The 27,526-nt window shown below is 42.8% G+C and overlaps 1 protein-coding gene and 1 pseudogene across 1 annotated transcript in view; one reads left to right on the top strand and one right to left on the bottom strand.

Annotated features, from left to right (window-relative positions):
* The window catches only part of LOC101690568 (HLA class I histocompatibility antigen, alpha chain G), a 171,935-nt gene that overhangs the window by 1,313 nt on the left and 143,096 nt on the right, over positions 1-27,526 (bottom strand). Inside the window, 3 exon segments of the mRNA XM_045065224.1 lie at positions 641-673; positions 1,103-1,216; positions 1,341-1,619. Coding sequence (XP_044921159.1) covers positions 641-673; positions 1,103-1,216; positions 1,341-1,619 — 426 coding nt within the window.
* Positions 17,104-17,703, top strand: LOC123387553 (annotated as a pseudogene).

Here is a 27,526-nt window from a genome sequence, read left to right as displayed (position 1 = left end):
GCGTGAGTGGCAGGTGTCCCCCAGGTCCATGAGTGGCCATAGTGGATGTCCCAACCCAACCAAGTCAGTGGTGCGAGCAGTGATCTCTGTGCCTGTGGCAGAGGCTGGGGTTCCCGTGTGAGACGCAGCTGGACCGGCCACTGCAGGTGTGCTCCTGGCTGCACAGGAACATGTTCCCCAGGAACATGTTACATCCACAGAAGATGCACGTGCATATGTGTGTGTGCACTACCTTCTGTCCAAGTTCCAGCAGGGCTGGGTTCCAGGGTTTGTTCAGAGGAACAGCTGCCGAGAGCAAGCATTCAGAGATGCTTGTCATCCCAGCTATGAACTACTCCCTAATCCTCCCCCTGATGACACCAGGTGATGAAAAAATGCCATAAATCTCACACACCGCACCTCATGACAACAACTGTCCTCCCTCAATTTACGAGGGAAAAAAAACATAGTAACTGTGATTTTAATGCCCCCCACCCTGGCCTGCTCTCCTCTCTGACCTCAGCAGCTCCAGATCCGGCTGAGCACCAGGCTCGCTTGTGGGGATTCTCAGAACACACAGGCCTCTCTGCAGACTCACAGACTCTGAATCTCCCCAGACTCACAGACTCCGACTATTTTGCACATGACCAACCATACATACTTTCAGCCTGAGCATAACTCCTTCCTTTTCCACCTGGTGAAAGAAAAAAATCCCATGAGATTATACACAGGAGGCAGGGCCCTAGAGTCTAGATGAAATAGATAGCCTGGACCACAGGGAAGTTTCCAGAATGGTCACTACAGACCTAGGGCAGGATCAGGGACATGAAGGAAAGAGACGGCAGGGCAAGATTAACCATCTCCATGCAGTCTTTCCTCAGAAAGGACCTTGCTCTCTAACCTGTGACTTCTGGGAATTGGGTCCGTCACCACATTCATCAGGGTGATTAATGTGTCCCTTGCTCTCACCTCTGGTTTACTACAGTGAATGTAGCAATGAGCACACGGTGGACGGGCACATGTGTGCAGAAGACATTGCCCATAAACAAGGCAGGACAGACTTCCACCTGAGCTTGGGACACTGCAGAAGGACAAGAAAACTCAGAGCACTTCCCTTCCCTACCTGAGCTCTCCTTCCTCCCCATGACAGCTCCAACCACCACAGTACCAGTGACCACAACGACAATCAGACCAGCCACGATGCCCATGATGGGAATTGGGGGCTGAGGAGAGGACCCTGGGAAGAGAGGATACAGTAAGGACCTTGACCCATAGGTCTCAACCCAGACCCTACTGAAGATCTCCACAACAGAACCTGATGTCCCTGACAGGAGACTCTGTACCCAGGTGTCCCTCCTTACCCCATCTCAAGATAATGTGCTTGGGCAGCCCCTCATGCTGCACATGGCATGTGTATCTCTGCTCCTCTCCAGAAGGCACCACCACAGCTACCCACTTCTGGAAGCTTCCATCTCCTGCAGGCTTGGTCTCCACAAGCTCTGTGTCCTGGGTCAGGTCCTCCTCCTCATCACTGTGCCAGGTCAGGGTGATCTCATCAGGGTAGACACCCAGGGTCCAGCAGCTCAATATGACCCGATGATCAGAGACGAGATGGTAGGTGACATGTGTCTTCAGGGCATCTGAAGAGAAGGGTCAGAAAATTCAGGAATTTAGGGAGGAGTTAAGGTGATGGAGAAGTAGGAGACCCAAAGTTCATCTGGTCCCTAGAATCAGCTAGATAGTTATCAAGTCATTGTGAACACATAGGAATCAATGGGAGATGTGAAGAAAGAAATGCCACAAGGCTACAAGTAGGAAAGGGGATTGCTTCAGGAGGCAGATGCCAAGTTTTATAAAGAGCAGAGCACAAAATCAGGACTTTTGGAAATCTGCTCCAGTGCAAGAGGTTCCTGGCTTAAAGGTACTGAGGTGTCAGAGAGGGGCAGAATCTGAGGTGGGACAGCATGGTCTCAGGATCCCCAGGGTCACAGAAAGAACAGGGGGGCCCGAGTATGCAAAGCTCTCAGGCATCAGAGCGGGGAAGCCGGCTGCATGCTGCGAGTCTGGGTGCTGGCTTTCTGCTCCACGTTGCCATGAGCAGGGAGCCGCTGAACTATTCAGTGAACCACTCTCTAAGAATGGGCCCGGTAAGCAGCAGAAGTCCAGCCAGACCCCCACCTTCCCTGGGTGGAACTGCACCGGTCCCTGCTGCAGGAGTCCATCAAGTTTGGAGTTTTGAGACTCAGTCATGTTCCTGACATAAAAACGCTTGGTCACAGGCTGGGTGAACACAGAGTTCATAGGAAAACCAGGGAGACCAGGCTGATCAATTGCGTTTCTGTGCAGGCTCACTAAAGAGTGGGGAGTGTGAAGTTTCAGATCCAAGTCTAGAGAGCAAGGTGCAGCCATATTTACCCCACTGACCAGAGCTGAAAGCCTCAGGGACCAAAACAGTGTCACCTAGTGGAATCCAGAGATTGAAGCACTGATCAAAGCTTCCCAAAAAACAAAGAGTCTGGGGCCTGATGGATTCTCTGGAGAATTCTACCAAACATTCAAAGAAGAAATAATACCTATTCTTCTGAAACTGTTTCAAAAATAGAAAAACAGAAGGAAACTTTCAGACACTTTCTATGAGGTCAGTATTTCCTTGAGCCCCAAACCAGGCAATGACCCCATCAAAAAGGAGAATTTCAGGCCAATATCCCTGATGAATTGGATATCAAAATTCTCAACAAGATCCTGGCTAATACAATCCAACAGTACATTAAAAGGATTAGCCGGGGCGCCTGGGTGGCTCAGTGGTTTAAAGCCTCTGCCTTCGGCTCGGGTCATGATCCCAGGGTCCTGGGATCGAGCCCCGCATCGGGCTCTCTGCTTAGCAGGGAGCCTGCTTCCTCTTCCCTCTCTCTCTGCCTGCCTCTCTGCCTACTTGTGATCTCTATCTGTCAAATAAAATAAATAAAATCTTAAAAAAAAAAAAAGGATTAGCCATCACCACCAGCGGGGACTTATCCCTGGAATTCAAGGGTGGTTCAGCATTCCAAATCAATCAATTTGATAGAATACATAAATAAGAGAAGAGACAAGAACCACATGGTCTTCTCAATTGATGCACAAAAAGCATTTGACAAAATACAGCATCCCTTCCTGATGAAAACTCTTCAGAATATAGGGACAGAAGGAACATTCCACAAGTTCATAAAATCCATCTATGAAGAACCCACAGTGAATATCATTCTCAATAGGGAAAAGCTGACAGCCTTCCCATGGAGATCAGGAACATGACAAGGATGCCCTCTCTTGTCACTATTGTTCAACATAGTACCAGAAGGCCCAGCAACATTAACCAGACCACAAAAGGAACTAACAGATATTGAAATTGGCAAAGAAGAATTCAACTCTCTCTTTGCAGATGACATGTACACTCTGTGGAAAACCCAAAAGTCTCTACCTTCAAATTACTAGAACTCATACAGCAATTCAGTAATGTGGCCAGGTACAAAATCAGTGCACAGAAACTAGTTGCTTGCTTATACACTAACAATGAAACTGTAGAAAGAGAAACTAGAGAATCAATTCCATTTACAATAGTACCAAAAAACACAAGATACCTTGGAATAAATCTAACCAAAGAAGTAAAGGATCTATATTCTAGGAACTATAAAACACCCATGAAAGAAATTGAAGACAAAAAAGATGGGAAAACATTCCATGCTCATGGATCAAGAATAAACATTGTTAAAATGACTATGCTGCCCGGAGCAATCTATACTCTCAACGCCATCCCAGTCAAAATACCATGGCATTTTTCAAAGTGTCAGAGCAAACAATCATAAAATTTGTGTGGAACCAGAAAAGTCCACAGGTCACCAAAAAAAATGTTGAAAAGAAAAAGCTGGGGGGCATCACGTTGCCTGATTACAAGCTATGTTACAAAGCTATGATCACCAAGTCAGCATGGTACTGGAACAAAAACAGACACATAGACCAATGGGACAGAATATAGAACCCAGATACAGGCTCTCAACTTTATGGTCAACTAATCTTCAAAAAACCAGGAAAAAATATCCAATGGAAGAAAGACAGTCTCTTCAATAAATGGTGCTGGGAAAATTGGACCGCTATATACAGAAGAATGAAACTGGACCCTTCTCTTACATCATACACAAAGATAAACTCAAAATGGATGAAAAACCTCAATTTGAGACCAGAATCCATCATAATCCTTGAGGAGAACATAGGCAGTAACCTCTTCAACATCGGCCACAGCAACCTTTAAGACAGTCCCCAAAGGCAAGGGAAACAAAAGCAAAAATGAACTTTTGGGACTTCATCAAGATAAAAAGTTTCTGCACAGCAAAGGAAACAGCCAACAAAACAACGGAAGAAGATATTTGCCAATGACACTACAGACAAAAGGTTGATATCAAAGATCTATAAAGAACTTCTCAAACTCAACACCCAAAAAACAGATAATCAAGTCAACAAAGGGAAGAGGACATGAGCACACACTTCTCTGAGGAAGACATACAAATGTCTAACAGACACATGAAAAGTGTTCATCATCACTAGCCACCAGGGAAAATAAAATCAAAATCACATTGAGATACCACCTCTCAGCAGTCAGAATCGCTAAAATTAATAAGTCAGGAAACAACAAATATTGGCTATGTTGTTGGTGGAAATGTAAGCTGATGCAGCTACTCTGAAAATACTGTGAAGGTTCCTCAAAAAGTTGAAAATAGAGCTACCCTACAACCCAGCAATTGCACCACTGGGTACTTACCCTAAAGATACCAATGCAGTTATCTAAAGGGGCATGTGTACCCCAATGTTTATAGCAACAGTGTCCACAATGGTAAAACTGTGGAAAGAGCCTGTATTTCCATTGATGATGGATGGATAAAGATATTACACACACACACACACACACACACACACACACACACAGAATATTACTCAGCCATCAAAAAGATGAAACTTTGTATTTGCAATGACATAAATGGAAATAGAAGGTATTATGCTAAACAAAGTACGTCAACCAGAGAAAGACAATTATCATATGATCTCACTCATATGTGGAATTTGAGAAACGAAACAGAGACTCACAGGGGAAGAGAGGAAAAAATAAAACAAGATGAAACCAGTGAGAGAGACAAACTAAAAGGGACTCTTAATCATATGAAACAAACTGAGGGTTGCTGGAGGAGACACGGGTGGAGGGATGGCGCCCCTGGGTGGTGGACATTAAGGAGGGCACATTTTGTAATGAGCACTGGGTGTTATATAAGACTGATGAACCACAGCCCTGTACTCTGAAACCAATGAAACTTTGAATGTTAATTAATTGAATTTAAACCAATAAAACATTAAATATTACTTAATTGAATTTAAATTTTAAAGTGTTGAAAAAATTAAAAGATAAAAATAAAAAGACAAAAGAGGACTCCTAAAGTTTGAGAGAGGAAATAAACAGAAGCACTGAGAGCCTTCCAGGGTCCACAAGGGTGGGGATGCAAGAGTGTGTGAGGAGCCAGCATGGAGGGGACTGTGCCCAGACTGTGCTCAGTGCATCATGGGCTTTGACATGGTCGCTGCTCTGCTGGTCATCCTTGCTGCTCCTTGGTCCCTTGTACCATCAGTGGAAACTTGTCACACCAGGCCCAGTAATCACAACAACTCCGATCTCTCTTCTCTCTAGGACTTTATGCATCAAGATTTTCCTGTGAACAGGGTTGCCAGAGCTTAGGCCTGGTCAGGACTCAGCTCCCAAGTTCTTGCTGTCTTTTTCCTTCTCCTCCTCCTCCTCCTCTTGCTCTTCCTTCTTCTTCTTTGCTTCTATGGAGAATTAGGCCTGTTGTTTATTGGGTACAAGTTGTGGTCTCATGTTCCTCTGGTGTTCCCAGTCTGGGACAGCCCCAGGGGTCCTCTGTCTCTCATTGTCCCCACAAGGCCCAAGGGGCCTCTGCACACAGGAATATCTGTGGGGTTCAAAGGTGACTTTTTATACCAGTCCATCTCTTCTAGGGATCATCTCCTTCTAGAGTTGTTCTGGATCATTCTTTCCATCTTTCCCCATCTTTTTTAAAAAGCATATTATGGAGTTAGAGACAGCAACTGATAATTTCTCATCCTCATTATATTTCAGTTAGTTTCTATTTTCTTGGCTCACCCACATGCCCCCCTGTTCTTGACACTAGTAATTCCAGCTCTGCTTCCATTCCTGATTCATAGAGTGATGAAACAGTGTCTAATTTGAATTCACATTTCTCTGGAATACGTGACCCACAAGCCTAGATGCACCTTTCCAGAAGGGAGAACTGTCATTGTTTCCTGTGCATGCCGGAGAGATGATGCAGGGAAGAGGACATGAGAATGTGGAAGAGACCACCACTGGTGAGAAAACTGATAGGCTCCATGAGCAACTGTGGCCTAGGGCTCATCTAGAAGAGAGAGGTTCTCTGTGCGGATCATTTTCCAAGTGATAACTGAGTGTCATACACAGAAACTCCTTTGTAGAAACTTCAGTCAAGTAGAAACAGACCAAATGGGCCCACCTGGTGGGGTGTATGTGCTGGTAGTGAGGGGCAGACTGTTTGCTAGTAACTAAGGGAAGTGCATGTGTTAGAGGCTGGGAAGTGCAGTGAGGAAGGGGACCCAGAGGAGACCTGTGTGGGGACAGTGAAGACGGCTACTTTACAACAGTGGTAAGTGTGAGCCTCACTGAGAAGCTGACCTCTGAGACATTAGAAGGACATGAAAAAATTGTGTAAGAAGAGGTCTGGGGAGAGTTCTTTCCAGGCAGGGAGGCTCCAGTGCACATGCACTAGAGGAGGACCCTGTCTGTGTTCAAGGAAGGATGAGGAGGACACTGTGGCTGCAGCAGAGAGCAGGTGACATGAGGTCAGATACTGACCACATCATGCAGGCCTGAGGGTGTGAGAAGGGTTTTGAGTTTCCTTTGAGTGAAATGTGGAGTTACAAGAATGAACAGATCAGGGTAGGGGCAAGATGGTAGCGGATTAGGGGACCCTATTTCAACCAGTCCCCTGAATTGCGCTGAATAGCCATCAGAGCACTCTGAACACCCATGACATCAGCCTGAAATATAAGATTATACATCTGGATCTCTACGGGGGCAAAGGATCATCAGTCAAGAGGTACAAAACATGGAGTTGGGATTGTGCAGACAGATATCAGAGGAGAAACAGAAGGGGGAGGGTAGCCACATACATTACTCACTGCTTGTCAAGGTAAGTGTACACTTACTCCCGTCCACCTGTTTCACCCAAACCCCATGCCCCTACCCACCACGTCTCTGCCAACCATCTGTTTGTTCTCTATGGTTATGTTTATTACTATCTATCTATCTATCTATATGTTTATATTCCATTTTTTGATTTCTCTCTTCTCTTGTTTTGTTTCTAAATTCCACATATGAGTAAAATCATACAGACTTTGTCTTTCTCTGACTATTCTGCCTGCATGATACTCTCTTGATCCATCCATGTTGCAGCAAACGGCAAGATTTCATTCTTTTTTTATGGCTGAGTAACATTTCATTGTATAAATGTACCACATCTTCTTGATACATTCATCTATCGATGGATATGTGGGGTATTTTCATAATGGGACTATTGTAAATAGTGCTGCAATGAACTAGGGATGCACATAGATTTTTAAATTAATGTCTTCATATTCTTAGGGTAAATACCCAGTAGTAAAATTCTGGATCATATGGGAATTCTATTTTTAATTTTCTGCAGAACCTCCATACTGTTTTCCACAGTGGCTATACCAGTTTACATGCCCATTAATAGTGCCAGAGGGTTCCTTTTTCTCCACATCCTCACCAGCACCTGCTGTTTCTTGTGTTTTTTTTTTTTTTTTATTTTAGCCATGTTGACAGGTGAGAGGTGATGTATCATTGTGGTTTTGATTTGGATTTCCCTGATGATGAGTGATTTTGATCATCTTTTCAAATGTCTATTGGCCATATGGATGTCTTCGTAGAAACAAGTCTATTCATGTCTAATGTTCCTTGGTTAACTGGAATATTTGTTTTCTCTTTGTTTAATTGCATTAGTTCTTTGCATATCTTAGATACTATCCTTTTATCAGCTATATTATTTGCAAATATATTCTCCCATTCTGTAGGTTGCCTTTTAGTTCTGTTCGTTGTTTCCTTTGCTGTGCAGGAACTTTTTATTTTGATGTAGTCCCACTCCTTTATTTTTGCTTTTGTTTCCCTCAGGATTCATACCTAGAAAAATGATGCTGTCCTTGATATCACAGAAATTACTGTCTGTGCTCTCTTCCAGGATTTTTATGATTTCAGGTCTTTACCATTTTATATTCATTTCTGTGTATGGTATAAGAAGATGGCCCAGTTTCATTCTTTTGCATGTTGCTGTCCACTTTTTCCAACACCATGTGTTGAATAGACAGTCTTTTTCCTGTCACATATTCGTTCCTGATTTGTTAAAGACAAGTTGACCATGTAAGTGTGAGTTTACTTCTGAATTTCTATGCTGGTCCATTGATCCATATGTCTATTTTTATGGCAGTACCGTACAGCTTTGATTACTACAGCTCTGTAATCTAACTTAAAGTCTGGAATGTGATGCCTCGAGTTTCACTTTTCTATTTCAAGATTGCTTTGTCTACTCATGGTCCTTGTGGTTCTATACAAATTTCAGGACAGTTTGTTCTACTCTGTGAAAAACACTGTTGGTATTTTGATAGAGATTGCATCAAATATGTAGATTGATTTGGATAACAGAAATTTTAACAATATTTTTTCTTCCAGTCCATGGATTGGATTCTTGCCATTTGTTTGTGCCATTTTCAATTTCATTCATTAGTGTTTTATAGTTTCCAGAGTACAAGTTTCCACCATTTTGGTTAAGTTTATTCCTAAGCACTTTATTATTTTTGGTGCAATTCTTCAATGCCTTCCCACAGCCCTTGCCCACGTGCCTAGCCATCACCAAGCTTTCCTCCCTCAGAAGCTCCTCCTGTGGGGCCCTTGCAGTCAGCCTCCCTCCTCCTTGCTCTCAGCCTATGCCCCCTCCTTCCTGTCAGTTTGTAATTAAGTTCTTTCAGGGCACCCAGTCCCCCCATTCCCAGACCCTCAGCACTAGTCTCCCCCCTGCTGCCTCTTGCCATCCCTCTTCCTCACTGACTAGAAAAGTGCTCCAGGTCCAAATGCACAGGTCCTTGGCCTTCATCCTGACTTTGGCTCCTTGACCCCAGTGGTCCTCATTCCTGACACGTAGCCCCAAACTGGTTGTTCCTGACACATGCTCAGCTGCAGCCTTTCCCTACAGCCAGGCCTCTACCTGCCTGCCTTCCAGGTATGGTTGTCCCACCCAAACTCTTTGGGGGTCTGACCTGCCACATCCATCCCTGCCTGAATGATCCCTACCATCTAGGTCCTTCCCCAAGGTGTTCACTATGGAGTTTCGGCTCTATTTTCTCGTCTGTTTCTCCTCCTTTCTAATATAGACTACCCTTGGGCTCACTGCCTAGCAGCTCTGAGACCCCTGCGCACTCTCTCTCCCCAGTGAACAATGGTAGGTCCATCCTATTCCCCACCAGGGGCATCATCAGGCCACTCTTCCAGTCTGGGTCTAGGCCCACACCTTCCCCTCCCCCAGAAGTACTGGCCTACCATAAACACCCTTGTGGTCACGATCCCCTCCACAATTCCCCTGCCTCGCTAATCGTCCCTCACTTGGCACTACCTAGTCCCTGATGAAACTTCACCACAGGCATCATGGTCCATGTTTCTCCACTCCACCATAACCCTCCTGGGCACCATGTCACCCCTGGTCATAGATCATTCACACTTAACCACCCCCTTCATGAAGGTCAGGCCTTCATGTACCATGACAGTGAGAAAGACATGTCAAAGCCACAGGGACCGTGGGAAGAGGAATTCCTGGGACCTGAGACGTGACACACAGAGTCGAAGGACTTGGAAGATAACAGAGGAGCCTCAGAATGACTCTGGCAGACATCTAGCCCTGCAGGCACAGAAAGGAGGTGAGAGGGGGTTGGAGCAGGGGCGGGATGGGAGATTTCCCCAGGGAAGTTCAGGGCAGAGAGCAGAGATCTGTCTCTTTCCCTGGATTTTCCTGGGAGTGGGGGTGAGGATTGACTGTCTATGGATTTTAGCCTACAGGACCATTACTCAGCCAGCACAGAGAAGGCATGGAGGAGAACAGGGAGGGGCCCCTCTGGTTGGAGTTGTCACTGGGGCAAGGAAAGCAGAGGGACACAGGATGAGAGAAGTCACTGCTGGATAGTGGCCAGTTCACATTCTGTCTAGGAGATCTGGGCCTGGAAAAGCTGAGAAGACAACAGCACCAAGGTCTTCAGGCATTTCCACTATAATGGGGAGCTCTTCCTCTCTTATGATCTGAAGATCCATGGATGGACACTTCCCTGGTCCTCTGTTCAAACCTTGGCTATGGAAATCAAGAAGTCCTAGATGGCTGTCAAAGCTAGGATTTCTCAGCCCATATACAGGGAGAGCTTTGTAGAAGCAGCAGAAATATCTGAAGTCCTGGATGAGTTTCTTTGGCAGAAATGGTTCACCACTGGGGCACAGATTTTCTTCTCTGCTGGACTCATTGAACCTCCCCCCAACAGCCCTGTCCACGGAAGCCTTCTTTGTCTCATGGAATGCACAAAGGTTCTGCTGGTGCATTGTACTGTGATCCACCTGTCCTAATAAAGCCTCTGAATAAAGGATAGAGACACCAATCATGTGGAGACAGAAGTGAATCCTCCCAGGGGTATCTGGGAGGCTCAGCTGGTTGAATCCAACTCTTGATTTCAGCTCAGCCAATGATCTCAAGGTTGTGAGTTTAAGCCCAGTGTGCGACTCCATGCTTGGTGCAGAGTCTCTGGGATTGTCTTTCTCCCTCTCTCTCTCTGCTCCTCTGCCTGCTCATGAAATCTCTTGTTCTATAAACCAATCAATCAATCAATGAATAAAAAGACATAAATAAAATAAAAAAGAAGAGGAAGACGGAGGAGAATGAGAAGGAAGAGGAGAAGAAGGAGTAAAGAATAAGGAGGAGGAGGGGAAGAAGTAGTGATTCCTCCTAGTGTCAACAGTCCAGGGAGGCAGTGGTCCTCCTGCAGAAAACGGAACCAGGGAAGATAAGCATCAGGCAGGAGAGGAAGCCCTAGCCTCACTGTCACAAAGAGTTGTTCCCTTATAGTGCCCTCAGCCCAAGAACCCACCCGTCATGTTCCACCCCTGAGCATCAACTCATGGATCCAACAGAGTGAGGCCTGGATCCCGGGTCCAACAACATGCCTGTCCAAAGGAACTAGGTCCTATGAAGCAGAACAGACCTGGAGAATGAGAGCTTCAGCCAGAGGTGGAAAGGCAAGAGAAACAGCCCTGATTTCTCTCTTTCTCCCTTAGAGGGGAGCAGGGCTAACCCTGTACCTCACTGGCTCTGTGCTTTCTTCTCCAGTGCTCTGAACATGACCTACAGCCAGACTTTGGAGGGGAAGTCCAGCCTGACAGGCTGGGTGTTCTATTTCTCTCCCAGGAATATCTCCCTGACCAGTATGCCCAGCAGTTTAGGGGAGTCCTGCCTAGTAGGAATGGGACCTACTGGATGTGTGTGGCTATAAGGATTCCTTAGAGAGAGGATCAGAGGTTCACTTGCTACATGGAAGGCACAGTGCACACCCTGTGACCTCACATTCTGGGCCTGGTCAGGACAGGAGGCAGGGTGGGGAGAAGACAGCAGTTCTGTGCTCCTGGGGTAGCCAGGTCAATATAAGACCCTTTTCCAGGAAAGGCCCTGGTGTATCAGAATGGAGTAACAACCTTCTTATTGCTGCTGGTTTCCTTATTGTCATTCTTGCATGAGTCCTCTCTCTAAGAACAAGAAGTCAACAAGAGCTGCGGGAGCCCAAGTGAGAAATATGAGCAGTGGGTGGGATGGGCGGGGCTCTCCTGGGATATGGGCAGTCCCTCGTGTCTGCACAATATGGAGGGCACGACAAGCCTCTGTAACAGGAGCTGAAGTCAGAGTGCTGAGAGAGTGGGAGCCACATGTATATATACACCCTTAGCCCCATTCAAAGCCAAGATCCCTGGGACCCTTGAGTGGTGAGCATGACTCGTCTTACTCTGGATGCGGATTGGGTAGTGGAGGCTGAGACTCCCTCCCTCTTCTGAGCTGGTCCCTACTTCTCTCTACCCTCAGGCTCAGCAAGGTTGGTCCAGGGGCATTTCCAGGTGGAAAGGTGCAGGAGAGGGGGTGACGGTGGCAGTTTCAGGATGCAGAGGGTGGATAGATAGCCTCAGAGATGGGGTCTCAAGAATCTCTTACACCTCATTTACAAGAAGGTTGTAAGACACACTGCCTGAATTGCTTGGGGAGTCAATGCTAGGAAAGGGGCAAGCAGGCTCTGGCAGCCTCAGCCAAGCAGCATTTGCGGAGGACCTGTGATTCCAGGTACAGTGGACCAAGAAGGAGCAAGGAAGGGCTAGTGTACCTGAAAGCTGAGTCAGGGATGAGAGTGGAGGGCTGTGAGCATTGGAATTTTCCATTGTACAGACCCCACTGCAACCTCTCTTTCTAGACTGCCTGCCAGTCATCTGAGATTTCTGATGTGCCTTCCAGTTAAGATCTGTTGGCTCAGGGGAGGGGAGGGAGGAGGCTGAGCTGCAGGTGGGGTCTGTTCCTGTAGTGAGCATGGCCAACAAGCAGACCACAGCCCTGGTGCACAGGTGGTTATGCAAGTGGGGATCCAGACACCCATGGAGAGAAAGTGCTGTGTTTGTGACGACTGCCTGGCCTCGGGGGAAGAGGTAATAGGACCTGTCCTTCAGGGATGCCCTGTGCTCCTTGGGGCTTGAGACGGGTTGGGGAAGGCTTTGAGTTTTTGCTCGAGTGCTGCTCTTGGTCCCAGGGCCCTTTCCTGCTCCTGTCTTGTGGTTGGTGGAAGTAGGCCCAGGTGACAGTGCTGAGGGATCATGTAGGGCAGCTGAAGACTAGCACAGGCTGAGAAAAGAAGTGTGAGAGAGAAAATAGTGAGGGTGTTATCCTCCTTCAGAGAAAGACAAAGCTGAATTTAGACAACTGAGGAAGTCCTGAGAGCACACAAAGCAATATTTGGCCCCAGATGGCCTTCTACTGGTTTCTCTTTCCTCCCTGAGCTTGTGAGCCTTCAAGACCTGGATTAACACCAAATGGCACCAACAGGCCACAATGGCAGCAAGCAGCATCTATTTATTTATTTTTTTTAAGATTTTATTTATTTATTTGACAGAGAGAAATCACAAGTAGATGAAGAGGCAGGCAGAGAGAGAGAGAGGGAAGCAGGCTCTCTGCTGAGCAGAGAGCCCGATGTGGGACTCGATCCCAGGACTCTGAGATCATGACCTGAGCCGAAGGCAGCGGCTTAACCCACTGAGCCACCCAGGCGCCCAGCAAGCAGCATTTAACAGCCTCAGTACACTCCCCAACGAGAGGCAACATATTTTAGAATATTCTAGACCATTCAGATCTCCAGATAACTATAGCCCCAACCAATGTCACACGGAGCAGAAGAACTGTTGCTGGGCCTAGCTGACTCACACAATGAGAGAGAAAAAAAAGGTGGCTGTATTATTTGGAGATTTTTTTGTTATCTAGCATTAGGTAACAGCAATGTCTAATGTACTACTATTATTACGTTTTATTTATTGTCTGTCTTTCCTGTGAGATAGGAAGCATTAGGACAATATGTGCTGTGTCTGTGACATTAAATGATTACCAGGCCTAACAGAGTTTGGCCCAGAGGCATTCATGGAATATCCTGTGAGGATAGGAAGCATTATGGAAAAAATAAAAGCTGTGTCTGAGGAAAGAAAGAAAAGAAAGAAAGAAAGAAAGAAAAGAAAGAAGCATTCAGGAAGATACTTAAGAAAGGAAGAAAAGAAGAAGAAAGAAAGAAAGAAAGAAAGAAAGAAAGAAAGAAAGAAAGAAAGAAATGTGATCAGAATTCCTTAAACTTGGACTTGGAGCTTGTAAGAGGAAAGAGTATAGGCATTTGGCATAGGGAGTTATTTTTGAAGTGTGTGTGTGTGTGTGTGTGTGTGTGTGCGCGCGTGCACGTCCATGGACCCGCACAAGTTCCTATATGGGTTTAGTATGTACGTATTGGTCTTGGTTGCCTGAAGAAGGAACCAGGAATATGAAGAGTACCTCCTACACTCATATTCCAAACACATGGGTGGTATAGACAGGTAGCACCTAACCACCAGATGCCTCTGAGATGTCTTGGGCTTGGGTTTTAATTATGTTGTAGGTCATTGACTCAGCGGCAGGGCTTCAGGCCCTTTGGAGCACATGGTGAGCCATCCTCAAATCCCCAGATCAGCCATTAGGGTAGAAATGAGATTTGAGGTTGAGTAGCAGAGCTCCTGTCTAGCTGTTAAGGGTAGCAGACAGTGGGACCTGTCTGGTGGTCAGGACTGAAGATTCTAGCATTCACATCACTTGACATCACTGAGGAAAGAGCCAGTATCACAGTCTATAGCATCAGAGATAGTAGTAGGAATGAGTGACAGGAACTCATGTCCAAAGTCATCTCCATGGAAAGTGGCAGTGTGTTTACCAGAGCATCTGGCATATTTGTGGGGCTGGCTGCAGATCTGGGAAATCAACAGTTCTGGCTTGGAGACCTCTCTGTTCCCTAAAGCCAGAGTCCCTGGGCACTCAGTGGGGAGGAAACCTCAATATCAGTGTAGATTGTTGGGAAACACTTTACAAGCCAAACCTGACCAGACATGCATGGCCCCTTTATGTAGGGCCCTGTGCTACTGTCATAGGTCAGGGACATACTGGGGAGGTAATGACTGAGCAGGAATAAAGGAGCTCAGGTTTCTGTCCTCAGCCCTGTGACCACAAAGAGGTATTGCCACTCTGCTCTCAGATTCTCACCAAATAGCACTGAGGTGGGGGCAGGGAGGGGGCTGGAAGGAATAAGGATGTAGTGAGCACTCACATGTTTAGGAAAAAGTGTAGGCTCAAAAATGACATGGGGTAGGTGATGTGTATACGTAAGGCTGATTTCTGGCACACAGCCTAGAACAATATGGAAATTAAAACAAACAACAAACATGTTGATGGGAGAATCTGACTTTCAGAGTTACCACATCATAAGATTGAGATGACCCATTTTCAAAAATAACAAAACACAAAGTATACAAAGAAACAGGACAACATGGCCCATTCCAAGTTAAAAAAAAAAAAAAGAGAGAGAGAGAAAGAAAAAAAAGCAGAAAGTGTTCCTATGGAAGATCCTATGGTGGACTTACTGGACAAGTACTTTATTTATCAGAGGGAGAGCACAAGCAGGCTGGGTGGCTGGCAGAGGCAGAGAGAGAAACAGGCTTCTCATTGAGCAAGGAGCCCAATGTGGGACTCGATCCCAGGACCCTGGGATCATGACCTGAGCCAAAGGCAGCGGCTTAACCAACTGAGCCACCCAGGCATCCCTCTGGACAAGTACTTTAAATCCACTGTCTGTATGGTGCTCTGAGAATTAAAGAAGTCAAGATAATTAGATATGTGTAAAATAAAGTATTTACAAAGAGATACAACACACAAAAAGAAACTAAAAGGAAATTCCAGTGCTGATATCGACAATAACTCAAATGAAAGTTTTACTAGAGGTGTTCAAGAGCAGATTTCAGCAAGTAGAAGAAAGAATCACTGAACTTGAAGGGAGGACCATTGAAATGATCAAGTCTGAGGAACAAAATGAAAACAACTGAAGAAAAGGGAAGAGAGCCTACTGGAGCACTGACATAACATAAAGGGGACCAACACAGGCATTGTGGGAGTGGCAGAAAGAAGAGAAAGAAAATGGTAAGAGAGATTGTTTGAAGAAATAATGGCTGAAAACTCACCCAATTTCAAGAAAGACATGAACATAAACATACTCCAATCAAAGCATAGAGCTTGGCAGAATAGTGAGAGAGGGATGATCCAACTATATGTATTTAAAAGAGACTCACTTTATCAAAAAACACAAATACTTCAACAGTGAAAGGATGGGAAAACGTATTCTGTGCACAAAATAACCAAAAGAAAACTGGAGTGTTTCTACTAATATCAGTCAAAATAGAATTAAAATAAAAAATATTTAGAAGAGACAAAAAGAACAGTATATGCGAACACACGTTTCAATAGAACATGAAGATGTAACAATTATAAATGAGTAGCACTTAATAACAGAGCAACAAAATCTATGAAGTTAAGCTTCATAGAATGAAATGCAGAAGTAGAGAAACCCACAATAATAGTTGGATAATTCACTATCCCATTCTCAAAATTGGATAGAGCAATAAGCAGAAGAAAATTAAGGAAACAGAGGGCTTGAGCAACATAAAAAAAAAAAGAGACTAGATCTGACTCCCCATATAAAGAACACTCTACCCACAAATAACAGAATACATGTTCTTCTCCAGGGTACATGGGGCCATTCCCAGGATGCACCACATGTTGGACCACAAATTAAGACTCAACAGAATCAGTAAGAGAGATATCACATGAACTATCCAACCACAATGGGATGCAGTTAGAAATCAGCAACAAAAGGAAAACTGGAAAATTCACAAATAGGTAGAAATTAAACACTCTTAACAAATGGGCTGAAGGAAATCACAAGTAAAATACTTACAAAATACTTAAGTCAGTGACCATATCCTCCATGAGGATTCTGCTTGTCACCTTCATACCCTGCCTGCCTTCCTCCCTCCCGAAGAGCTGGCTATGAGATGACAGGCTAAAGAGGAAGAGAGAGAGGAGGACCAAGAGAAGGAAGACCTGGCCACATCTGGGTGGTGTCTGCAGTGACAGCAGGGGAGGTAGCGGCAGTGTTGACAGTGTGGGTTGCACCCTGTGGAGGACAGTGTGTGTGTGCTTGTGTAGGGGCTCTCTCCCTGCACTTTCGTCCAGACACCTGGGATGCGGCCCCTCAGGTGTAGAAGATAAATAATATCCCTTTTAGTGACCCATGTGCCCTCTTCTTCTGTTCACCTTGACTTGGAAAACTGGCTTTGAAATTACCTTTTTGCCACCTGATCCAACTTACATGTCAACCTATGATGAATTTGAAAACCGCTGGACTTCACACCAGTCAGAAGGAGCAGACTGACAGTATTCTTCTAGAGAAAAAAATGCTATTGAGAGTGTTCCTTGACTAGAACCAGTCAAGGCAACAGAATTGCCTGTATCTGGTGTGTTATTTACACAATGCCTTGTATGCTTTACTCTTCTCGCATGGAAATGCTGTTGATTTTAATCAAATGATCAGCTTTTGAATATCACTGAGATCATGGATTAATTGTAGTATATTCTCGTATGCTTATTCTGGGTATGGTTCAAGTTCTGGGAAACCAACAGAGAAGAATCTCTATGCAGATAGAGGAGCTGTTTAGATTGCTCTTAGGACAAGATGTGGCATTCACCCTGAAAATGTGATCGTATATGGCCAGAGTAGATGTTCAGCTCCATTTGTAGATCTTGCTGCTCGGTTTGAGAGTGCTGTTGTTACTCTACATTCTCTTTTGACCTCGGGAATGCCAGTCACTCTTCCTGATACCAGAAGACCTATTCTTTTGAAGTATTCCTAAACATGGACAAAATCTCTGAGACAACTTCACCAGTGTTAGTAACTCATGAGGCTGAATAAAGGACAGGCAAGACTAAGTAGGAAGGTGGGTAGGGGGTGATGTAACTAAGCTCATAGGGGGCTGTGTAACCAGGCTCACAGAAAACCCACATGTGGAGAGAATCATATGGCAGAAGGTGAGGGGCCAGAGAAGAAAAGAAGGAGACTAGAGGAGCTACTGGCTGAGAAAATGGCTATTGATGGTGGATATGGGGACACTGGAGACTGGGAAGGTCACTGGAACCATGTAAGAAGTTCCTCGAGCTATCTGGACCCTTCACACACCCTGATATCAAACCAAGCACTTAATCTCTCCAGTTTTTTGTTAAGTACATGTAAAATTCTAGTCATTGGAGCTGGTGGCTTAGGATGTGAGCTCCTGAAAAATCTGGCATTTTCTGGTTTTAGACAGATTCATGTTATAAGCATGGGCACTATAGATGTTTCCAATCTATGTTGTTTCTTAAATTCCACACATGAATGAGGTCATATGATAATTGTCTTTTCTGATTGAATAATTTCACTTCGCATAATACTGTCTAATTACATATATATGTATATATATAATATGTATAGTATACATATATATATACTATACATATTATATATATACATATGTATACTATGTATACTATACATATACATATAATATGTATACTATACATATTATATATTATATATTATATATATGTGTGTACCACATATTCTTTATTCATTCATCTGCTGATAGACATCTGGGCTCTTTCCATTGTCTGGCTATTGTGGACATTACTGCTATAAACATTGGGGTACACATGCCCCTTCGGATCACTGTATTTGTATCTTTAGAGTAGATACCTAGTAGTGCAATTGCTGGATTGTAGGGTGGGTCTATTTTCAACTTTTTCCATAATTACTGCACCAGTTTGCCTTCCCCCCAACAGTGTAGGAGGGTTCCACTTTCTCTGCATCCTGCCGACTTCGCTCATTTCCAGACTTCTTCATTTTAGCTATTCTGACTGGTGTGGTATCTCATTGTAAGTTTTTTTTTTCTTTTTTAATTTCTTTTCAGTGTACTAGAATTCATTGTTTATGCTCCACATCCATTGTAGTTTTGATTTGTATTTCCCTGATGCCAAGTGATGTTGAGCTTTTTTTCTTTTTAGTTTTATTTTATTTGTTCAGTGTTCCAAGATTTGTTTTTTAGGCATCATCACCCAGTGTTCCATGCCATACATGCCCTGCTTAATACCCACCACCAGGCTTTTCCACCCCTACTCCATCCCCTCCAAAACTCTGTTTGTACCTCAGAGTCCACAGGCTCTCATGGTTCATCTCCCCCTCCAATTTCCCCCAACTCCGTTCTCTTCTTCTCTCAATGTAGTCCATGTTTTTCCTAATGCTCCACAAGTAAGTTAAACCATATAATTGACTCTGCTTCACTTATTTCAATCAGCATAATATCCTCCAGTCTCATCCATATTGATACAAAAGTTGGGTATTCATCCTTTCTGATGGAGGCATAATAGTCCATTGTATATATGGACCACATCTTCTTTATCCATTTGTCTGTTGAAGGGCATCTTGGCTCTTTCCACAGTTTGACGACTGTGGCCATTTCTGCTATGAACATTGGGGTATGGATGGCCCTTCTTTTCACTACATCTGCATCTTTACAGTAAATACCCAGTAGAGCAATTGCAGGGTCATAGGGTAACTCTATTTTTAATTTCTTAAGGAACCTCCACACTGTTTTCCAAAGTGGCTGCACCAACTTGCATTCCCAACAACACTGTAAGAGTGTTCCCCTTTTTCCATATCCTCTCCAACACTTCCTTTTTTCCTGTCTTGTTGATTATGGCTATTCTAACTGGTGTAAGGTGGTTTTGATTTCAATCTCCCTGATGGATAATGATGATGAACATTTTTTCATGTTTCTATTTGCAATTTGTATGTCTTCTTAGGAGAAATATCTGTTCATGTCTTCTGCCCATTTTTTGACATGATTATCTGTTTTTTGAGTGTTGAGTTTGAGTAGTTCTTTATAGATCTTGGATATCAGCTCTTTGTCTGTGGTGTCATTTGCGAATATCTTCTCCCATTCTGTGGGTTGCCTCTTAGTTTTATTGACTGTTTCTTTTGCCTTTGGAGATGTGTCTTGAAAGAACTCCTCCAACTCAACACCCAAAAAGCAGATAATCATGTTAAAAGTGGGCGAAAGACATGAACAGGCTCTCTCTCTCTCTCTCTCTGTCAAATAAATAAATAAAAAATCTTAAAAAGAAAGATATGGTTCATATATACCATGGAATATTACACCTCTATCAGAGAGGATGAATACCCACCTTTTGTATCAACATGGATGGGACTGGAGGAGAAAGTCACTTATCATATGGTTTCACTTACTTGTGGAGCATAACGAATAACATAGAGGATATTAGGAAAGGAAAGGAATAGTGATTGGGGGAAAGCAGAGGGGGAGATGAACCATGAGAGACTGTGGACTCTGAAAAATAAACTGTGTCTTTTCGAAGGGAGAGGGTGGAGGGATGGGTGAGCCTGGTGGTGGGTATAAAGAGGGCATTTATTGCATGGAGCACTGGGTGTGATGCATAAACAATGAATCTTGGAACACTGAAAGAAAGAAAAGAAAAGAACTCAAAACATATGTGGTGTATATAAATAATGGACTATTACTCAGGCTTCAGAAAGGATGAATACCTATCATTTGCATCAACATGGATGGAACTGGAGGAGATTATGCTAAGTGAAATAAATCAACAGAGAAAGACAGTTATCATATGGTTTCACTCATATGTGGAACATAAAGAATAGCATGGAGGACATTAAGAGAAGGAAGGGAAAAATGAAGGGGGGGGCAGGAATCAGAGTGGAAGATTAACCATGAGAGACTATGGACTCCAGAAATCAAATTGAGGTTTTTAGAGGGGTGGGACTGGGAGGGATATGTTAGCCCAGTGATGGGTATTAAGGAAGGCATGGATTGCATGGATCCCTGGGTGTTAATCATGGAACACTACCTCAAAAACTAATCATGTACTGTATGGTGACTAACGTAACATAATAAAAAATTATTTTTAAAAAAAGGGAAAACAATTTCCTCTTGGGAGGGGAGCCCCAGCTCTTACCTCAAAATTCCCCTTGAGCATTCCTACTACCACCTTATTGGCTTTCAAGTACTGACCACCATTAGTAACCAAAAGCACAGAAAGAAAAAGAAAAAAAAACTGAAAATTTGCCAATGCTTTATTAAAGACCATAATAACAAGAAAGTAAACACAGTATCACATGAGGTGCCTGGTGGGTCAGATTGTTGAGTGTCCAACTGCTGATTTTGTCCCAAGTCATGATCTGATGGGTTCTGAGATGGAGCGCCTCTTTGGGCTCTGCACTCAGCAGGGAGTCTGTTTGGAGATTCTCTCCCTCTGCCCCTCCCCCGCTCTCCCTCTCAAATAAATAAATCTTTTTTAAAAACACAGAATATCCATAAAACTAACTAAATAACAGCTTGTCAGGACGCTGAGGCACTGTGCCATCCCCATGTACTTCTGGACAGACGATGGAACTTCTGTTCCCATGTTTACTTCCTTCAGCTCTCTCTCATACCTGGTTTTTCTTTTTCCTTCAAACTTCCGAGATGCAATCATTTCACCATGAGAGAATTGCCTCAGTATTGTGTCTCGGAAGGCTACAAATCAATGATTTTTAATTAAAATACAATTTTGAAGAGTTATTGTAATATGCTTTATAGCAGTATTTGCCACTATTGCTATGCTGTGATCATGGCAAAGGCATTTTTAGCCAGCTCAAAAAGGAAATTGTAATCTCAGAAACAAAATAATAATTAGTTATTCCGTGTTTGTCAAGGAATTACCATTAAATAATCACATACATCACCAACTGGGTGTAAGTGAGGGGTAATGTTGGTACAAAGTGTTGCATGCCCCATTTTCTTTCTCTATTGCCTGTCCGAGCCTTTCAGGCCAGGCTTTCTTCCCTTAATGTTTATTAATGCAATTCCAGCACTTGGCCTTGAAACTGTAGGTTCTTTGAATTCCCACTAAAAAAAATTTTCAAATGATAATGAGAAGAAAATATTGTCTCTTCCTCTACAGTTGCAGAAAAGCAGATTAAGTTTTGTGACACAAAATTCAACTTATAAATGTAATTTCTGACAAATCCATCTCCTAAAACACCTGGCCTTCAAAGATCATTGCTATGCTCTATAAAAGTAACCTCTGACATCCAAAAACTCTATAACTGTACTTCATTGTCTAAAAATTGCTTTCTAGAGATTAATATTTAAACAAACTCTTCCCTGTTTGCTCAGGAACTTTCCAGTTTTAGCACTGAAAGTCCCACATCCCAGGAAAACTCAGTCTCAGGCAAACCCAGATGGTTGGCCAATGTAATCAACATCTTTGTGTTCTAGAAGGTACAAATGCAAGCCAATGTTCTTTGTAGAGTCAGAAGAATATTATTAGCATGTAATTCTTCCTCAAGCAGGAAGATGTGAAACCTGTGGTTGCAATATTTCTTGCTTAAATGAAGAGGCTAAGAACATGCATTTCACTAAATGCAAGCAACTGTAAACAATAAACTTATGTGATAATTCTAAAAAAGTCAACATGCTCCAAGTCCCCAAACAGGCATTTATGCTTGTGCTCAAATACTCATGACAAATGCTCATAACAAAGGAAACGTATTAATAAGTCTACAATGTACTAAAATAGATTTAGGATTAATTTTAAACTGCTAATTAGTAATAACTTGGTGTTTATTTAGAATTTAGAGGAACTTTGAGTAGAATGGATTAATGGATTCAATAAATTTCAAAATTTTAAAAATTATAATTTTTAAAATAGGAGTGCCTGGGTGGCTCCTTTTGGTTTAGTATCTGACTCTTGATTTTAGCTCAAGTCATCCTCTCAGGGTCATGAGATCAAGCTTCACAATCAGTTCTAAGCCCAGCAGGGAGTCTCCCGGAGATTTTCTCTCTCACTCTCCCGTTGCCCCTCCCCACTTTGTGTTCTCTGTCTCTCTCTAAGATAAATAAATAAATCCTTAAAAAGTAAAATAAAATGTTAAAAATGCCTCACCTTGAATGAACCGGTAGTACTACATTAGAATCAGGACCATCAGTATGAACTCAAGTTTAACTTTCATATAAATACATATAGATACAAAAACAAGTATAGACATGTGTGTCTACATGGGTTTGTATGCTACATGTATTACCTAGCTCAGTCTGCAGGGAGGGCCTAGAAACAATGATACCCCAGTAGCACATCCAGTTCCTGCTCTGGGACCCACAAAGAAGCATAAAAGAGCTTTCGGTAACCAGAACTGGAACAATTTGAGCAACAAAATAAATAGCATAGTATGGGATCATAGCATAGAATATAATATAAATATGAGATTACACTACATTTTTAGTAAAGGAATAAAAGAAATGGCTGAAAAGGGGTGTGGACATAAGGAACAAATATTCCCCACACACACCAAAAAAAGTCCAGTAAAAGGAAGGCAGTCAGAAGATTCTGGCAGTTGATTAATGAAAATGGGAACAAACATAGATCACACCACTCATAGAAGGAATACAAAAAAGAAGAGTGAAAATTTCCTCCATCAAATCCTAAAGATGCTCAATCCTAAAGATATCAGATGGGTAGAGTTGAAAGACAGGCCTGACACAAGGCTTTGGTTAAAAGTTTGTATGTGAAGTGTGTAAACCTGGTGATTCACAGACCAGTACCCCTGGGGATAAAAATATATGTTTATAAAAAAATAAAAAAATATATAAATTTGTCCTGTTTAAAAAAAAAAAAAGTTTGTATGTAAAGTACTATGTCCTCCATTGCCTTCCACACCCTAGATGTAAAATCCTGGAAACCTACATGCCCATTCTCCAGAGGGTCTCTTCTCTAGGAAAACTGAGGGATTTCAGAGAAGAGATGATCTCTGAGGCCACAGATAAAATCCTCAGAGAGAGTTGAGAAGTTTTGCATCTGTAAAACAAGAATTAGACACTGGTTTTCCCTGCTGATAGGAGTTTCAGACGTGAAAAAGAAGAAATGGAAGATGAAAATTATCAGAGAAATAATATTAGAGAATTTCCCAGAAATTGAAACACAAGTTTACTTATTTATTTTGTTTGTTTGTTTGTTTGTTAGAGAGAGAGAGAGAGAGAGAGCATTGTCACAAGCAGGGGGAGGGGCAGAGGGAGAGGGAGAAGCAGACTCCCTGCTAAGCAAGGAGCCCCATGTGGGTCTCCATCCCTGGACCCTGGGATAATGAGCTGACCTGAAGGCAGATGCTTAACCAACTGAGCTACCCAGGCATCCCAAAACACCAATTTTTATATTGAAAAATCACCACTGAATGTCCAACATACTGAAAGACAAAACAAAACAAAAAGATGTAGGGAACATTATTAGAAATTCTGTAACACTAAATCTGAATAACACAAATACAGGTTATCTTCCAAAAAATAAGAATAACATCAAGTTTCTCTTGGTAACCCTGTATGCTAGAGGACAGCAGACCAAAACCTTCAAAAAATATGAGAGAAAATGATTGTCAGCAATTAATTTTCCACTCTGCAAAATTACCTGGTGAGTATGAGGTAAAATACAGATATTTTTCTAAATGCATGAATTCAAATAAATTCTCCTCAGACCTATCTTTTCTAAGAATTCTACCTGACAATATGCTCCAACAAAGTAATAAGCTGATCATGAAAAAGAAAGTTATGGTAACCTGACTTGGTAGATTCAACCTGAAAAAAAAAAAATGGTGAAGGAGTGTTCCCAAATGGCAGCTAAATAACAGGTCTGGGAAAGAGTCAGGCCAGCAGTGTAGAGCAAAGGAATACAGGACCTCAAGTCAACTCCAAGCCCCAAGGAATAAAGGGGAGGAAGACAACTAGAACACAAAATATGGTAGAATATTTAGAGGAACTAAAGTTAGGTGGATGGAATTCTGGCAAAGAAAAAAAGAGCATCTAGAAAAATGTTTTTTAAAAGTATACAATAATGAGTGTATTCGTGGAAGTACTGGTTTCTGATCACTTAAATTAGCAATATATCTATATCGGGAAGAGTGGAGGAGAAGGGGGGTGTGTGTTCCAAAATCGATAAATCCCCACCAGTTAAAACAGTTAACTCGATAAGGATTCTCTCAACTTGATTAATAAGAATATAATAGTATAAGCATATCATTGTAAGTAAGGACATAACCACTGAAAATAAAGCAAATAAAAGCATTAAAAATGATTGCTCCTTAAAAGAACCCATTACGGGGGACACTTGGGTGGCTCAGTTGGTTAAGCAGCTGCCTTCGGCTCAGGTCATGATCCCAGTGTCCTGGGATCGAGTCCCAAATTGGGCTCTTTGCTCGGCAGGGAGCCTGCTACTCCCTCTGCCTCTGCCTGCCACTCTGTTTGCCTCTGCTCACAATCTCTCTCTCTCTCTCTCTCGCTCTCTGACAAATAAATAAATAAACTCTTTTAAAAAAAAAAAAAGTTCCCATCACGGCTCTTGGTGCTATAGTAATTGGAATCGATTCTCCAATTTCCCTTTCTATATTGTCATTGTTAGTGTATACGAAAGCAGCTGATTTCTGTACATTGATTTTGTATCCTGCCACATTACAGAATTGTGCTATGAGTTTTAGTAGTCTGGGGATGGAGTCTTTTGGGTTTTCCATATAAAGGATCATGTCATGTATGAAGAGAAAGAGTTTGACTTCTTCAGCAATTTGAATACCTTTTATTTCTTTTTGTTGTCTAGTTGCTGTTGCTAGGACTTCTAGTACTATGTTGAACAACATAAGATACTTGGGAATAAACCTAACCAAAGAGGTAAAGGATCTGTCCTCGAGGAACTACAGAACATTCATGAAAGAAATTGAAGCAGACACAAAAAGATGGAAAAGCATTCCATGCTCATGGATCAGAAAAATAAACATTGTTAAAATGTCTATACTGCCTGGAGCAATCTATACTTTCATGCCATCCTGATCAAAATTCCACCAGCATCTTTCAGAGTCCTAAAACAAACAATCCTAAAGTTTGTATGGAGCCAGAAGAGACCCCAAATTGCTAAGGAAATGTTGAAAAAGAAAAACAAAACTGGGGGCATCATGGTGCCTGATTTCAAGCTTTCCTACAAAGCTGTGATCACAAAGACAGCATGGTACTGGTACAAAAACAGACACATAGACCAGTGGAACAGAGTACAGAGCCCAGATATGGACCTGAACTCTATGGTCAACTAATCTTCAACAAAGCAGGAAAAAAATCCAGTGGGGAAAAAAGTCTCTTCAATAAATGGTGCTGGGAAAATTGGACAGCTATGTATAGAAGAAAGAAACTGAACCATTCTCCTACACCATTCTCTTACACAAAGATAAACTCGAAATGGATAAAAGACCTCAACATGAGGCAGGAATCTATCAAAACCCTAGAGGAGAACATAGGCAGTAACCTCTTTGACACTGGCCACAGCAGCTACTTTCAAGACATGTCTCCAAAGGCAAAGGAAACAAAAGCGAAAATGGACTTTTGGGACTTCATCTAGATCAAAACCTTCTGCACAGCAAAGGAAACAGTCAACAAATAAAGAGGCAATCCAGAATGGGAGAAGATACTCTCAAGTGACACTACAGACAAAGGGCTGATATCCAAGATCTATAAAGAAGTCCTCAAACTCAACACCCCCAAACCATATAATCATGTCAAAAAATGGACAGAAGACATTAAAAAACAATTCTCCAGAGAAGACACACAAATTGCTAACAGACACATGAAAAAATGTTCATTATCACTAGCCATCAGGGAGATTCAAATCAAAACTACAGTGAGATATCACCTTACACCAGTTAGAATGGCCCAAATTAACAAGACAGGAAACAAGAAATGTTGGAGAGGATGTGGAGAAAGGGGAACCCTCTTACAGTGTTTTTGGGAAAGCAAGTTGGTGCAGCCACTTTGGAAAACAATGTGGAGATTCCTTAGGAAATTAAAAGTAGAGCTACCCTATCACCCTGCCATTGCACTACTGGGTATTTACCCCAAAGATACAGATGTCATGAAAAAGAAGGGTCATCCATACACCAATGTTCATAGCAGCAATGGCCACAGTTGCCAGACTGTGGAAAGAGCCAAGATGCCCTTCATCAGACGAATGGATAAAGAAGATATGGTCTATATATACTATGGAGTATTATGCCTCTATCAGAAAGGATGAATACACAACTTTTGTATCAACATGGACAGGACTAGAGGAAATTTTGTTGAGTGAAATAAGTCAAGCAGAGAGAGTCAGTTATCATATGGTTTCACTTACTTGTGGAGCATAAGGAATAACATGGAGGACATGGGGAGATGCAGAGAAGTGATTTAGAGGGAAATTGGAAGGGGAGGGGAACCATGAAAGACTGTGGATTCTGAGAAACAAATTGAGGGTTTTGGAGGGGAGGGGTGTGGAGGGTTGGCTGAGCCTCGCAGTGGGTATTAAGAAGGGCACGTTATTGACAGAGCACTGGCTGTGATGCATAAACAATGAATCTTGGAAGCCTGAAAAAATAAAATAACGTTTAAATTTAAAAAATAAAAAGGACTTATGATCAATATATGACTCACATTCCTTCTTGTTTACCTACAAGACCTTGACTAATGTGTAACTTTCTTCTCCTTTGGTGGCTGATATCTTGTATCTAATAGATACAGGACTGAGGAGTTGTTCGGGGCCACAGTCCTCTCAGCTGTCATCCCCTGCTCTCTCTTACAACTGACTTCTTTGTACCTCATTCTTCTCCCGTGCACTATTAGGAACCGGCACAT

This window comes from Mustela putorius, unplaced genomic scaffold (assembly GCF_011764305.1).
Source record: "Mustela putorius furo isolate JIRA1106 unplaced genomic scaffold, ASM1176430v1.1 tig00003856_pilon_pilon_pilon, whole genome shotgun sequence".
Taxonomy (NCBI): domain Eukaryota; kingdom Metazoa; phylum Chordata; class Mammalia; order Carnivora; family Mustelidae; genus Mustela; species Mustela putorius.
The sequence above is the reverse complement of the archived record's forward strand: the minus strand, read 5'-3'. Positions and strand labels throughout refer to the sequence as shown.